The following is a 15605-nucleotide window of genomic DNA, read 5'->3' on the forward strand; positions in this document are numbered from 1 at the left end:
CATTTTCCATCCTATTACATATTTTCAAATTTATTTGAATACCTAGTATATAATCACAAAAAAAAGAAAGGAAAAAATCTTAAGCGTATGACTAAAATAGGACTTTTTGAGATAACACAAAACTCTCCACCCTCCTCCTTGGATTGGGGTGGGAGGCAATGTAGTGCATCGGAAATTTTGCAGGGTTTATGGGCACCTGGGTTATAAAAGAGGAAAAGGGTTTGGTGGTGGTAGTATAAGATAAAGACCAAAGTTATTAATATGGCTTATAAACTCTTTTAAAGTGCAGGCACTTCTCCTTTTCCTCTCCCCTGCTCTTTTTAAAAAAATCTTCACCTGAGGATATGTTTATTGATTTTAGACAGGAAGGGAGAGAGATAGACATCCACGTGAGAGAGAAACATCCATTGGTTGCCTCCCACATGTACCCCAACTGGGGATCAAATCCACAATCTAGGTATGTGCCCTGACCGGGAATCGAACCCACAACCTTTTGGTGTATGGGACAGTGCTCCAACCAACTGAGCCACCTGCCTAGTGCTTTCCTACTCCCTCCTGTCACGCCAGCTCTGCAGGCACTACTGGAGTAATCACAGGTCTCTGTGCACATCATGTTTTTCACGTTGCCGCAGTCATGCATGTGCTATTTGTTTGCTTAGCTGGATGCCCTATCTACTTTTGCCTCTATATTGTTTCTTTGAAGCTTTCCTATATTACTTTCTTTGCAAACAAATCACTTTCTTCTTTTGTTATCTTTGTACTTGTCTCCCTACCATTGTACTGTGGCCGTATTTCTTTTATTGTGCTTATACTGTACAATTATTTGTTCATTTGTCTTCTCTATAAAACAGTGAGCTTCTTGAAAATAGTTGATTTTTACACTCTCAGTGCTTTACCTGACACTCAGCATGTAATAGATGCTCAGGAATGTTTGTGGAATTCAAGTGACTTGGGGCCTAAGTCAATTGACTTGATATATTCTCACTTTTAAGTAAACTTAATGTAGCAACCTTCACCCGTGCATGTGGTCCCTGACAACAGAAACTGAATGGGAGACAGGCAGCTGCAGTAGCCGCGCATTGCACTGCAGTAAATGGCTGTGTATGTAGTAATCCTTGTGGTCAGAGAAGACTGCGTTCACTAGGTGCACAGGATGGCATGCTCCACCGTGGACCGTTGATCTCCATTCACATGGCAGAGCCAGTGTTTTGACATGGTTTTCTTTAGCTTTACGAAGCACCTGTGTTCTTGTAAATTATTTTAGGTATGATCATGGAGTTGTATTATGTAGGAGAGTGTCCTTGAGGATGCGTAATGAAGTATTTAGGGATGAAATGTTGTGTCTGCAACTTTAATGTAGTTTAACAGCCCTGGCTGGCGTAGCTCAGTGGGTTGAGCACAGGCTGCGAACTAAGGTCTTCCTGGTTCAATTCCCAGTCCAGGCACATGCCTGGGTTGCAGGCCAAGTCCCCACTTGGGGGCACAGCAGAAACAACCACACATTGATGTTTTTCTCCCTTTCTCTTTCCCTTCCTCTCTCTCTAAATATAATTTTTTTTAATCTTTAAAAATAGTTTAACAAACAATATGTGTAGATAGCTATATAAAGCAAATATGGCAGAATATTCACCATTAGTCAAGTGTACAGGTGATTATCGAAATATTCTTTATATTTTTAAAAAAATTTTATTATAAAAATTTGTGGGAGAGGCATGAGTTTTAATCTTTGTCACAATACTACCTCCTTCTTAAAAATGCTACCTTACACAGTGGGACCCCATTATTAATATTTTTTAGGTCTAGTTAGGGACCTGGGGTTTCCTGATGGAATTTAAATTATTCTTGCCATTTCACTCTCTAATAGAGCAGTGATGTATAAGATTTAATAAGAACAAGGTATAGGGGGCCCTTTCTTGCTTTGAAATTATAGAGGAAAAGAAATGCTGAATTTGGTATTATTAGCCTCACTTTTTTCTCTGTATTATGGGCCTGTCTTTTCTCTGCTGTTTGCTTTCAGCCCTTTCACTCTTTTATTATTTATGGGTCCTTCCTACATCTTTGTTCCTTAAGTGGCTTAATTCTGATCAGTCACTTTCAGTAATCTGTTCTTCTTTTGTCCTTCCTTAATTTTGCCTCCTCTCATCAGCAGTAGCTATATTCCCAGTTGCTACTTTTTCTTACAGAAAAGTTGTTCTGAATCTTGTTTTCTATTCTGCCAACTTCAGTTTCCATATTTTTTCCCCAAGAATTTTTTTAATGCTTAATAAAAGTCTGTGTGTGAAATTTAAGCACTGTTTTTTAAAAATAGTTTTTTATTTTTCAATTACAGTTGACGGGTATTATATTAGTTTCAGGTGTACATCCTAGTGAGTAGGTACTACATAACTTAACAAGTGATTATCCTGCTAAATCTCACACCCATCTGACATCATATAGTTGTTAGAATATTATTGACTGTGTTCCTTATGCTGTACTTGATATCCCCATGACTTCTGTAACAACCAGGTAGTGCTTCCTAATCACTTCACCTTTTCCAACCCCCTGCCATCTATCTGGTAACCGTCAGAGTGTTCTATGAGTCTGGTTTTGTTCTTATTTGTTTAGTTTCTTTTTAAAGAATGATTGTTTTTAAAGATTTTATTTATTTTTAGAGAGGGGAAAGGGAGGGAAAAAGGGAGAGAAACATCAGTGTGCGAGAGACACATCAGTTGGTTGTCTCTTGCATGCCCCCATTTTTTAGAGAGGAGAAGGGAGGGAGAATGAGAGGAAGAGAAACATCGATCAGTTTGCTTCTCTTATGCACCCCAGTTGGCGCTCTGGCTCACAACCCAGGGCGTGTGCCCTGGCCAGGAATCAAACTGGTGACCTTTGCTTTGTGTGTTGATGCCTAACCAACTGGGCCACATGGGCCAGGACCTTGTTAATTATTCTTCATTTCAGTTAGCATATCTTTCATTTATAACTGGTCCTTTTTTTTATGCTTTTGAGGTTTTCACTAAGTTCATTTGGTAACCATGTAACCATTGTTTTGCACTCTGAACCTAGTAGATTGCTTGTCTCTGTTTTGTTTAGTTCTTTTCCAGGTGTTTTGTTCTGTTCTTCCATTTGGGACATGTCTCTTTGTTTCCTCACTTTGGCAACCACGTGTGTGTGTTTGTCTTAGGTAGAGCTGTTAGTCTCCTAGGTGTGGTAGAGTGGCATCATGTAGTAGGTATTCTGTAGGGTCCAGTGGCACAGCCTTCCCCATCGCCTAGGCTGGGCCTTTGAGGTGGGTCCCCCATGTAGGCTTACTCTTCCGGGAGGGCCTCTGTAGCCAAGATATCCCACCCAGTTTTTATATACATGTGGGTGTGGGACTGGCTCATCCCACATCTCTTCACCTCCTACCAGTCTTGATGTGGATTCTCCTTTAATTCCCTAGTTGTAGGACTTCCATTCAGCCAGATTTTAGGTAGTTCTGAATGATGGTTATTCTGTAGTTTAGTTATAATTTTGATGTGGTTGTGGGAAGAGGTGACTACGTTTTTACCTTCCCTGCCATCTTGCCTGGAAGTTTTTAAAGCACTATTTTAATCTCCTCTCTGGGTTTTTACCACAGTTAACAGCCCCCCCTTTTTAAAGCAGGATTAGACTATATATATGGCAACTTGTTTTTTTCCCCACTTAATAAATCACAAGCCTCTATGCATTTTCTCAATTTGTTCTCATTACACTATACTTATTTTTGTTTTCATTAGACTGTAATTGTTTAGAAACAGTGAAGTTTATAATATTGTAAAGTCAGAGGATTCTCTTTCCTGAGCAGAGGCAGACCTTTCAGTAGACAGTGAGCTCCAAATTCCTCTGTTGTTGGATAAAAGGCACAGCTTAAAATACTGCACTCGGTGTTCTTGGCAGTGACACATTTTCCTTTGAGTGTGCCTTAATGATAGTACTGGCATGTATGATCTTACAGATTATTTCTTGTGTGTTTTCTGTTTTTTTGTGTGTGTGTGTTACAGCTTGGACAGCTTTTAGCGGCTACAATCAAAGAACTTCCAGGCCCTAAAGAAAGCAGACGGACTGCTAAAGACCTTTGGGAAGTGGTGGTTCAGATCTGTAGTGTGTCCAGTCAGCACAAACGCGGAAACGATGGTAGAGTTAGTTTGATAAAGCAGAGGGAATCTACATTAGGTATAATGTATCGGTATGTTTTGATCAGTTTATTTTTTGAGTTATATTATTATTTATACTACTTGTACTGTTTCAAGAACATCTGTCATTATCCTTACATATCATAAAGAGGGACGGTGTAGGAATTCTCCAGCACTGATACCTGATGAACTTGGCTGACTTGACCACATTTGGAAATACCTTGTTTGTTATTTTAAGAGACTGTTGAACATTTAACATAATCAATGAAACTTTACAGTTGGATAGTACAGAAGATGTCAGTGCGATTAAAACAGAGAAGAAATTTTATCACTGATATGGCAATAGAATATTGTGCTCTTTTATATATGCAGAACTGGAGAGTTAGGAATAAATCTTCACCTATAATTTACTTTCTTGATTTAATTTTAATTTCCGATATTTAATGTATATACAAATTTTTTTTGTAGGAGTGAATTGCTCTCTTTTATCAAAAAATTACGGGTACGTTTTATTGAAAGTTAATCTAATTAATTACTATTGCTGATTTTCATAGACTACAAGGGGGACCCCCCAAAACCTGGAACTTATTTATAAAAAATTGTGTATTCTTACATTTTTGAAACTTCAGTCATCTTCAAAGTACTATCCATTTTATGCACTATATCTATTGAGACGTCTTCCCACTGCTCGAAATAGTCTTTGAACTCATCAGTTTTGATACCTTTTAGTGCTTCTGCCATTTTTTGTTTCACCTCTTCCACATCAGCATAACCTTTTCCTTTGAGGACTTTTTCCATCTGGGAAAACCAAAAAGAGTCTCTCAGGGCGAGATCAGGTGAATAGGGAAGGTGGGACATGAGGGTCATGCCATTTTTTGGTCAAAAACTGCTGAATACAGCACCGTGTGGGCAGGTGTGCTCTTTAATCAGCCTGCATGAAATGGGAAAATGCGTCGAAAGAATCTTTAAAAAAAATTCACTGAAATCAAATGCAGCCTCTCACAATAATGCCAGCTGGTGTACTGATACAGCTGGGTTCCTAGAACACTCACCTAGTGGGAGAAGCCTGTACTACAAGGGGCTCGCACTCCAGAGGATAATTCGAGTTTTTGGGGGAGTCCCTCTTGTATAACTGTAAAATATTGCGTGCTTAAATGATTATTCAAGTGATTTATTAATGTGCTTCATTGTTGAGTATGGGATAGTCTGAATGGAGAAATTTAGCATTTACTTAACTATGTTTTGGTGACTAGAAACAGGTATATTTTAAGTTATAAAGAAGCCTGCATAGTAGAGCTAGATGTGTGAAGTCTAGCTTTAATTTTGGTTTGATACTGTTAATATCATGTTTATTGGACATAACTGAGATTCCATTTTTTATTATTTTAAGAAATAAAAGTCATTTTTTTGAGGTAGCTGGAAGTACTAGTTGGGAAGAGGTTTACTTATTCAGTTTCAGAAATCATAGGATTTGAGTATTATAAACTGGACACGTAAATATAATTATTGTGGAAATTTTGCACCATGATTTCTTCCATATCATTAAAGATAAAGTTGATTTTTACTGTGTTTTACACTAAAGTAGATGATAAATTTCATAATTTTTTTTTGGAAGAAAATATTTGGTATCCCTGGGGTTGATGGGAGAAATATTAAAATACATATAATATTTAAGGATTCTGTGTTTTCTTTCTCATAGGAACCATTGGTTTTGTCTATTATTTTATCACTCTTTGTGAAACTTCATAATGTTCGGGTCAGTATTTCATAATTTCATTTAAAAATTTTTTGAAAGAATTTTTCATTTAAATCACAGGGTTTTTTTTTTTTTTTTTAAGGAGGACATTGTGAATGATATTACAGCTGAACACATTTCTATTTGGCCATCCTCCATCCCCAAGTAAGAAGTATTATAGCTTACATTTCATTAAATTATTTCTGTATTTAGAACTATCCTGACTGGCATAGATAACTTTGAATAACTTGATTAAAAGGCTACAAGGTTAGCATTCTGTAGCCAACTTTGTGCTTCTCTATTACAGTGATTATCTCTGAAAATTACAGATAAGGCATAACTCTGAGAAAGAGCTGAGGTCTACCAGCTTTAGGTAGAGCAAAAGATTTCCAAGTGGTCCTGATGCCTTGTCAGTGTGAAGAATTAGAAAATTGAGGCTAAAAAAGAATGACTTTTTATCAGGTTTCTAGCATATTATCTCTTTTACAAGTATCTATAAGAAAATATTTTTTAAAGAATAATTCTTTGTAGGTCTCATCTAACTCTGTGATTATCAGAGGCTTCCAAACTCTTTTTGTTGCCTTAATGAGCTCTTTAATGACTTTAAGAAATCTTCACCCTTCCTTTTATTACCTGAGAATCACAGTGAGATGATGGGGGAATATTTTTAGGGGCAAAAAAGTATTTTTCTGGAAGAAACCTTTTACATTTTTTCTGTTTCTACATGTAGTAAGAAACTTCTCAGTCAGGAGAGTCCATGTTTATTTCCTCACAAAAGTTACTTTCTTTTCCTCACTTCCCCCCAGACTTCTTACTTTCTACCTGAGTGTAGTCCTAGGCCTCATTTTATTGCTCTTAGTGGCATCTGTGAAGAAGAAAAGATTTCAGTAGGTAGGAAGCAGGCAATAAAAAGAGTAATTTGCTTTCATCCCAGTCTTTGAGATTGGAAGCAACTGTGTATCTCATATGGAGATTGGAGGGTCAAAAGTGGGTAGTGACCCTTCCCTCCACTTACTGAGGCTTCTTTTCCAAAGGAGCACCATGCTTTATGAAGCAAATGTGCATGTTCCACAGTTTTCTAATTGCAGATTTTACATAAAATTAGTTGATTAGATAGTCCAAGAATCAGGTAGAGATCATTTTGCCTTTTTAATTAATGGTTGTCACACCTCTTTGGTGTTACTTTGTTCCTGTCATTAGACTGTAAACTAATGATTGGTTTTCAGTTGTGTTTATTATAAATGAACAGAGAGAAAGATTTACCATAGAGGGTCTGAGCCAGACTCTTAGGGTTGGAGTCCCAGCCACTCCACTTTTCAGGCATATGACCTTACGCCAGTTTCCTCATCTGAAAAGTGGGTAGGTGAATAGTACCCCTCTCAGAATTGTGAGGATTAAATAAATTAGTACATTTTCCAAGCTAATTGTTTAACATCAGGACTGGTGCATAGTAGGCTTTACTATTATCTTCATGATAAAATTAATACAAATTGACTTGGAGAAAATAAAACATGATCATTGTGTCTTACTGCTCCAGGGAGATAAAAAGCTATCTGCTGTGTTAATTGGGTACTGGCCAGGTTTTTATCTTCACAGTTCTATCTCCTAATTCTGTATCTCAAGACTTCTGGGTTTAACTAGGCTCAGAGCAGCTGATCCTGTTCCCTACCTACCCTTTTTCATTCCCTTATTGCTACCAAATGCATTTAAATGGTACATTTGCCACATCTAGTCCCTAATCCTATGATGGGCAATGAAATATCTAATCCAGAGGAGTTAGTTACTCTTAGAAGAAGCCACAAGGTGGATTTACATATTGCTAGTATTTGAGCTCTTGTTTTCTATGGTTTCTAAATAATAAAACTTAAAAATCATTTGGGGAAAATTTATGAGTCTGTCTCTTTAATTTTATTACCTATAAATATGCCTAAAAAGCGGAGCTAGGTGTTTATCCTACCACTTTGATATGCTTTTTATTATAAAATATTTGAAGATACTTTTTAATAGTAGCTTTCTTTGACATTTTTATGGGGGAAAAGGAAACAAAAATCAGATTGTTTTCAACCCCTTATAAAAAGTTAGCTTATCACACTTTCTCAGACTTAGATATTTTGATAATTTTTGTATATTCCTAGTAATATTTAGCACATTTATGATCACCGAAATTTTGGCTAAGCCTTTTTGTCTTTAATAAATGTGTGTATGGAATTTGAAGTTGTTTCTTAAAATAGAGATTACTGTGCATTGTTTTTCTTTCAGCCTCCAGTCGGTGGACTTTGAAGCTGTAGCGATCACAGTTAAAGAGCTAGTTCGGTACGCCCGCAGTATAAATCCAAACAACCACTCCTGGTTAATTATTCAGGCAGACATTTACTTTGGTAAGTGGGATGTGTGGTTGCTTGGTGTTTTGTTTTCTAGGACTTTTAGAAGTGAAAATAATTATATTACACATTTTATTTCAGTATTTGATTAAACGTGCCTTGTTTTTGACAGATGCCTTCCTAGATAACATTAAGAGTGAAACTCTAATTGTCATATGTATGCATTTTGCTGTGTAGAGCCTTTGGTTCAGATGCTTTTTAAAGATTTTATTTATTTTTTATATCATTTTTTAGAGAGAGGGGAAGGGAGAGAGAAAAAGAGGGAGAGAAACATGGATGTGTGAGAGATAGATTGATAGGTGGCCTCTTGCACTCCCTGCAACTGGGGACCTGGCCCAAAACCCAGGCATGTGCCCCAAGTGGGAATCGAACTGGTGATCTTCAAGTTCATAGGCCGGCACTCAATCTACTGAGCCACACCAACCAGGGCTGGTTCAGATGCTTTTGATTTTATGTTGACTACCTTATTTCTGGTTTTTTTTTTAATAGTGAATATTTATCTGGTAAGTTGGTAAAATAGTTTGAAGGAAAGAGGTTAAAATTAGCTTTCAGAATTGCTATTTAAAGGTTCTAAAAGCTGTCCAGGTATTCTTCCGTTTTGTTTTTATTTTTTTTTTAATTTATTTATTTTTGAAGAGAGGGGGAGGGAGGGAAAAAGAGAGGGAGCGAAACATCTGTGTGTGAGAGAAACATTGGTTACTTCTCGTGTTGGTTACTTCTGCAACCCAGGCATCTGCCCTAAGAATTGAACCAGCCACATTTAGGTTTGCAAGACAACACCCAACCCACTGAGCCACACCAGTTTGGGCTGTCCAGGCACTCTTGATAATTATTTGTATTGTTGGTAATACATGGATACTGATAGATCTTTTCAACTTGATAATATTTCTGTTACTACACAGGTAAAAAAAATTTCTGACTGGTATCATTTCATAATCAGTTTTTCAGGAGTTGGTTTTTTTATTTTTTTATTTTTTAATTTTTTTTTAAGATTTTTATTTATTTATCTTTAGAGGGGAAGGGAAGGAGAGAGAGGGAGAGAAATATCAATGTATGGTTGCCTCTCGTGCGTCCCCTGCTGGGAACTGGCCTGCAACCCATGCATGTGCCCTGACTGGGAATCGAACCACGGTTGTTTGGTTTACAGGCCTGCTCTCAATCCACTGAGCTACACCAGCTAGAGCCAAGAGTTGGTTTTTTTAAAGAAAAGTTCTCAAATATTATAAGAGTAGAGAAGATAGTATAGTGAATCCACCTGTGTGCCATCTCACTCTAATAGTAATAACTTATGCCAGTCTCGTTTTATCTGTACCCTCACCTACATTATATCTGTCTCTCACATTATTTTTGAAGCAAATTGCAAATTTTAAAAGTAGTTTAAAAATATAAAGGCAGTTTATTAGTGTTATCCTTGATTATGTATTATCCCTAGGTCTAATGTTTGAATATGCTTTTGTCAACTGGTGAATTAATACCTGACTCTACAAAAGAGGCTCTGTTTTTCCAACTGATATGTCTAATGATAGGTAATACTTTATATCCATTTTCTACTCCAGCAACAAATCAGTATTCAGCAGCTCTTCACTATTACCTCCAGGCGGGAGCTGTATGTTCTGATTTCTTTAATAAGGCTGTACCCCCAGATGTTTATACAGACCAGGTAAGTTGTTTTTGTTAGCTTTTTTCCTTGTCTGCTTTTAAATGTTCTTCTTTCTGGGTCCCTTTTGGGTGAGTTTTCATTGCCGCCATGTTCGTGGTGGTGACTCCCAAATTGATTGCTTTAGACAAGATTGTTCTAGTGCCCGTAGTCCATTGATGCTTTGATGTTCCTCAACACCTCACACTCAGCTTGTCCAAAACTGATTTCAGCCTTTTGCTTTACTAGTCTCTCCTCCTAATGTCTGCTCCCTCCAAAACAGACAAACAAATAAACAGCCCACCAAAATACCAAACACCTTTGTATAACTGTTTGAGTTGACTAAGCCTAAATCCTGAGTCTCATGTTCTTTTCTTGACAGACCCTCCCACACCACAAACCACCCAATGAGCATTCAAGGCATGTTGATTCTATCTCTGAACTCTTGAATTTTGTTTCTTTTCTGTTGCTATGCATTGCTCTTTCCTCTGGTTTAGTCTACCAGTATCATAATTTAAAATAAATGGCATTTCAATACTTACAATAAATAGCTTTTGAAGTAAGATTTAAAAATTTTTAATAACTAGTTTTTTAAAATTAATAAACCTTGTTATAGAGGTTTTAGATTCACAGCAAAGTCAGGCAAAAATTATTACCTTGTGTACCAGCTATGGTATATCTTAGTAAATGTTTCTTACGTACTTTAGAAAGAGTGTATTGTGCTGTGGTTGAGAGAAGTTTTGTAAAAATGTACAATCCCTGCACATGCGCAACCTACCCCACTGTCGACATCCCAGGTCAAAGTGGTGCACTTGTTACAATTGATGTTAATTTCTTAAAATAATCATAATTGTTTTTATAGGTAATAAAAAGAATGATAAAGTGTTGTTCTTTGCTGAATTGCCACACACAGGTTAGTTTATTTTGATGTTGGTTTATTTTTCTGTATATTAGAGTTTATAGTAAATATAAAGCATTGGACTGGGAAATAGCTTTTATTTTCCTTATAATTGCTTATGTTTATGGTATTTAAGAATTTGGCATATTGTGTAAGTTTTTTTCACTACTTTATAGAATTTCAACTAAAATGAAAGTATGAATTAGAAAAGATTGTTTTTTAAATGGAAAAGAAGCATTCTCAAGTATGTTTTCTTTTATTTAAGAGTAAATATGTACATTAGTTATTAGGGAAATGAAGACCAATACCACAGTAAGATACCACTTCACACTAAGATGGCTGTAACTCAAAGGCAGAGAGCAACCAGTGTTGGTAAAGATGTGGAGAAATAATGCTGATAGAAATATAAAAAAGGCAACCTTTTTGGGAAAATGGTTGAGTATATCATTAAAAAGTTAAAAATAGAATTATCATATGATCCAGCAATTCCGCTCCTAGGTATATAACCAAGAAAATAGAAAACATGTCCACACAAAAATTTGTACATGAATGTTCACAGCAGCATTAGTCATAATTGCTAGAAAGTTGGAAACAACAGTGTGTTCATCAGCTGATGAATGGATAAACAAAATTTTATATTATGTGTACAGTGGAATATTATTCACCCATAAAAAGGAACGAAGTACTGATGCATGCTAAAACAGGGATGAATCTTACAAGTATTATGTTGAGTGAAGAAAGCCAGATACAGAAGGCTATTACATGATACCATTAATATGAAATGTTTAGCATAGGCGAATCTATAGAGTCAGAATGGAGTCATAGGTATGGAGTTTGTGCAGGGAGAGGGGAAAGGACGGTGAAGATATTTTGGAATTTGGTAGTGGTAATAATTTTACCACTTCATGAATATACTAAAAGCCACTGAACTGTGTACTCTAAAATGGTGAATTTTACGGTTTATGAATTATATTTTTAAAAATTAAAAATACTTTTAAAAGAAATAAGCATTATGACCCACATACCTGATTGAAATGGATCTGTTTTCTGTGTTAAGCAGACTGGCAGCCTAAATCTTGCCAACAATGAGCTTCTGTATTTGCCAGCAGTGAAAGGTTTTAGCATGTTCTGTATGTCCTTGAGTGTCACGACACTTTTGTTTGGCAGTTTTCCATTCCCTTCAATGTTCTGAACTGGCTTTTTGCCAACTTGTCATTTAAATAAGCAGCTCTGAAAACATTGGTTCACTGATGAAGAAAATATTGGGCTTGCAATTAAAATTGGATGGAAGCCATCAGTACGAGCTGGTCCACTGCACGTGATCTGCAAAGCCACTTAAATGATATATTCTTGATATAAGGATCATTAAAAATTTCCCCTCCAAAATTGGGAGAGTCATTGTTGACACTAGTTACATGAAACCATTTTAAAATCTTTATTTGTTTATGTAGGTGGCAATTTTATGTCAGTTCCTTAGAGAAATTGACTACAAAACAGCCTTTAAGTCCCTGCAGGAACAAAACAGGTATGAATGATTTTTAAAATAAAATGAAGTTGTACTTTTTCTGCTTAAGAAAGAGGAACTAACCAAAATCTGTCTTTCAGTCATGATGCTATGGACTCCTACTATGACTACATATGGGATGTTACCATTTTGGAATACTTAACTTGTATCCTTTCGCCCAGTATCACATGTGATATTAGAACAGTTCATTTCTGGGGAGTGGGCTGGGATGGGAGTAAAAGACAGAAAACTGTACTTGAACAATAATTAAATTACAAAATGCTTTAAAAAAGTTCATTTCTGTAAATTAAAGAAGTATTTAATATTGTGTATTTTCTAAACCAAACCTGAAAAACAGTTGAGATTCTGTTATGGTATTTAATAGTATTAGGTTTATTATTCTTAACTGATTCATTTAGATCTTCATCATAAAAGAGGAGAAACAGATAAAAGACAAATTGCGGTAAGTTACTTTGTGCCTTTCTTCAGTAACATACTTAATTTCCTTAATGTTGAAACCATTGTTAAGAATTTGACCGACAAAAAAAAAAAGATTTTGTGTGCCTAGTTACTGCAAGAAGTTGATTAGTATTCACTTTTTAAAAGATCCTATTTTGGTAAAATGAGTTTTTATATCTAGTTTATTTTGTATTACAACATTAGATCATATTTCTCTACTCCAAACCTTTTAAGTGGTTTCCGTTTCACACAATGTCGAAGTCCATACAGTGACCTGTAAGGTCATCTCTGATTTTCCCATCTGCCTCCCACTTGCTAACTTCTGCTACACCAATAAAATACCAAGAACATTGATCACTGAAGGGTTTGAGAATTGCCTGTTCCAGGAACAGTTCTTTAAGTTCCCTCAGGTCTCTCCTCATATGTTAGTTTCTTAGTAATTCTTTCCTAACCATCTTCTAAAATAGCAATGTCTCTCTCCCTTTTCTAGTACTTTTATTCTCATTTCTCTTTAAAGTATTTGCTCAATAGCAATTATCTACATCTGATATACTATAGGATGGGCAAAAGTAAGGTTACAGTTGTATGTGTAACAGTTTATTCTTGTATTATGTATTATTGTATTTCCTATACAAACAACTGTAAACCTTACTTTTGCTCACCTCTGTATATATTTATTTACTTACTGGCTATTTCTCCATGAGGGCAGACTTGGTTTTGTCATAGCTGATACCTAGAATAGTTCCTGGCACATAACAGATGCTCAATAATAACTGATTAGACAAATTACTAATTCGAATTTGACTTACAAGCCAAAACATTACACATTTTAATGGCCATTTTTACTTGCCTAACATTTGCTGCATTACTACTGTAGATATTTTCACTTATATTAATAAAAGTAAATACTGTTTATTAAGTGTCTTTTGAAGCTTTTGTTCTTGGACCAAATTGTGTGGCCACTGGTTAGAGGAAATAGAATGATAACAGCATCTTTAAGAAAAAAGAAAGAAAGGGAGGAAGGGACAGGGACGGGGGGAGGGGGGGCGAGGAGGAAGGAAGAAAAAAAAATAGGAGGGCAGCTCTGTGTGACTGGAGGCTACTGAGTCTCCCATTTCCAGTTCATCTAGGTCTAGAAGGTAATACTCAAACTTTTCCAGTTCTCTTATGCTATTTTCAAACCATCTCTACTTAATATTTTTAAAATCCTTTCTCCTTCAAAGCTTATACCAACCTCCTTACTTGCTTATCTAACCAACCTCTACATGCATGAAAAGAGGTGATCGAGGAACCCTACACCCCTAGCATTAGAAGTCCACTGTCACAATTACTATGCATCAGCCACTCACACCCATAGCTATGTCTCAGAATTATTCTGCATAAGATCTCTGCCAGTAATACCTTATTCTCTTACTTCTTAGCTGCTTCGTTCCTCATGATCAGTAAGATGTTCAGGTTTATGGCCAATTTTTCCCTAGTCTGTCAGCCTCTTCCCAGCTTCCCTTTCTTACCTGCTCACTTTGAACACAGCAAATACCAGTCTCTGCACCTCAGAGATCCTGACAGGTTTGAGATGAGACCCTGGAATCTAATTTTTAAGTTCTCACATTATTCTAATGACTGATCAGATTTGGGAAAGCTATGACAGACGGTCAGAACTATTCTTTGATAATACTTTCAGTATCTTTGCTTTTTTGTTCTTCATCTCGCCTGGAAAAGTCCCAACTCTGAATCAGTTCAAATATTTGTACTTCCCTCCCTCCGAGGCATTGCATACTGTCGGAAAGTCCTACAACCATGTAAATCGGTGCCAGTACTAAACCGTGGTCCCCAACCGTAGCTAGACCCTCATCTCTCTCTTTAAATCTGTCAGTAGTCAGTGGTATGCAGTTATTTTTAGGGACTATTTTAGATGTTCTTCCTATTAAGCCCCCATCCTCTGTCTCCTTTTTCAGTTTTCAGTAACTTCCTTGCCTGTGTTTGGAATAGATGAGAAAAGAGACTACCAGCTCTTATCCTCATGGAAGTTACAATCTTGGGAATTGTGGCCCTGTGAGTGCCAGCTTCAAATTCCTATTTCAAGCCCTGCATTCTGTCTTTCAAATAATCTACATCTGTACTCATCAAGTCCAGTCTTTTAGTCAGTAAAAGGTTGTGCTACTCCTGATGAAGGCAAGTTTCTATGCTTTTGATTCTGTCCCTCCATTGACCTTTTAATCAGTTATCTTCTGTATTGTCAGCGGTTTCTCCCATAGCCCATTAACTCTCTCATTCATAAACTTTTTTGACTGTCTCCACATCCCTTTAATCCTGTTTCTGCCTCATGTTTTGAGGCTCTTCACCCAAATGCAATTTGACTTCAGCTGTCACAATTCTTAACTCTTCTCTTGGGTCATCAAATGCCATAGCCACTGGGTACTTTTTAATCCTTATCCTATTTCTCCTTCCTTCTTGAAGTCCTTTATTCCTTTGACTTCCCTGACATCGTTTTTATTCAGTTCTTTGTCCAAATGATCTACCTTTTCTTCTTTGCCAGTGTCTTCCTCTGCCTACCCCTTAAACTTGGTTTTCCCAAGCCCTTGGTTATTTTCTGATTGCCCTATAGGTAATCTCATTCATTACTTACTCAGATAGGGTGTATCATTTCTCTTAAATATTTGGCTCTTCTTCCCACTTGTGTTATACTTCAGAATTTTATAGCCAGTCGTCTTAAGGATTATTTTGTTGAAATAACTCATTATACTCCCCACATGTATTCATTCATATTGCCTACTCCCTAACATAATTGAAGATCATTTTTGAATAGTCTTGTCTCCCTTCAAGCTATATGTTTTGTTAAAGTTCTGTTTTTATAAAAAA

The 15605-nt window shown here is 36.4% G+C and overlaps 1 protein-coding gene across 3 annotated transcripts in view; it reads left to right on the forward strand.

The window, feature by feature from the left end:
• Positions 1 to 15605, forward strand: part of INTS8 (integrator complex subunit 8) — a 53210-nt gene that overhangs the window by 34566 nt on the left and 3039 nt on the right. For 2 of the 3 annotated variants that reach the window (XM_037058753.1, XM_037058756.1), the window contains exons 17-27: positions 4002 to 4186; positions 4602 to 4635; positions 5833 to 5889; positions 5972 to 6033; positions 8128 to 8246; positions 9806 to 9909; positions 10748 to 10798; positions 12235 to 12308; positions 12389 to 12453; positions 12707 to 12750; positions 14702 to 14798. In XM_037058753.1, coding sequence (XP_036914648.1) covers positions 4002 to 4186; positions 4602 to 4635; positions 5833 to 5889; positions 5972 to 6033; positions 8128 to 8246; positions 9806 to 9909; positions 10748 to 10798; positions 12235 to 12308; positions 12389 to 12453; positions 12707 to 12750; positions 14702 to 14798 — 892 coding nt within the window. The remainder of the gene's footprint in view (positions 1 to 4001; positions 4187 to 4601; positions 4636 to 5832; positions 5890 to 5971; positions 6034 to 8127; positions 8247 to 9805; positions 9910 to 10747; positions 10799 to 12234; positions 12309 to 12388; positions 12454 to 12706; positions 12751 to 14701; positions 14799 to 15605) is intronic. The other variant, XM_037058754.1, reaches the window with a different exon arrangement.

The sequence above is a fragment of the Sturnira hondurensis genome, unplaced genomic scaffold (genome assembly GCF_014824575.4).
Source record: "Sturnira hondurensis isolate 20B ecotype Veracruz unplaced genomic scaffold, ASM1482457v3 Scaffold0010128, whole genome shotgun sequence".
NCBI classification, from domain to species: Eukaryota; Metazoa; Chordata; class Mammalia; order Chiroptera; family Phyllostomidae; genus Sturnira; species Sturnira hondurensis.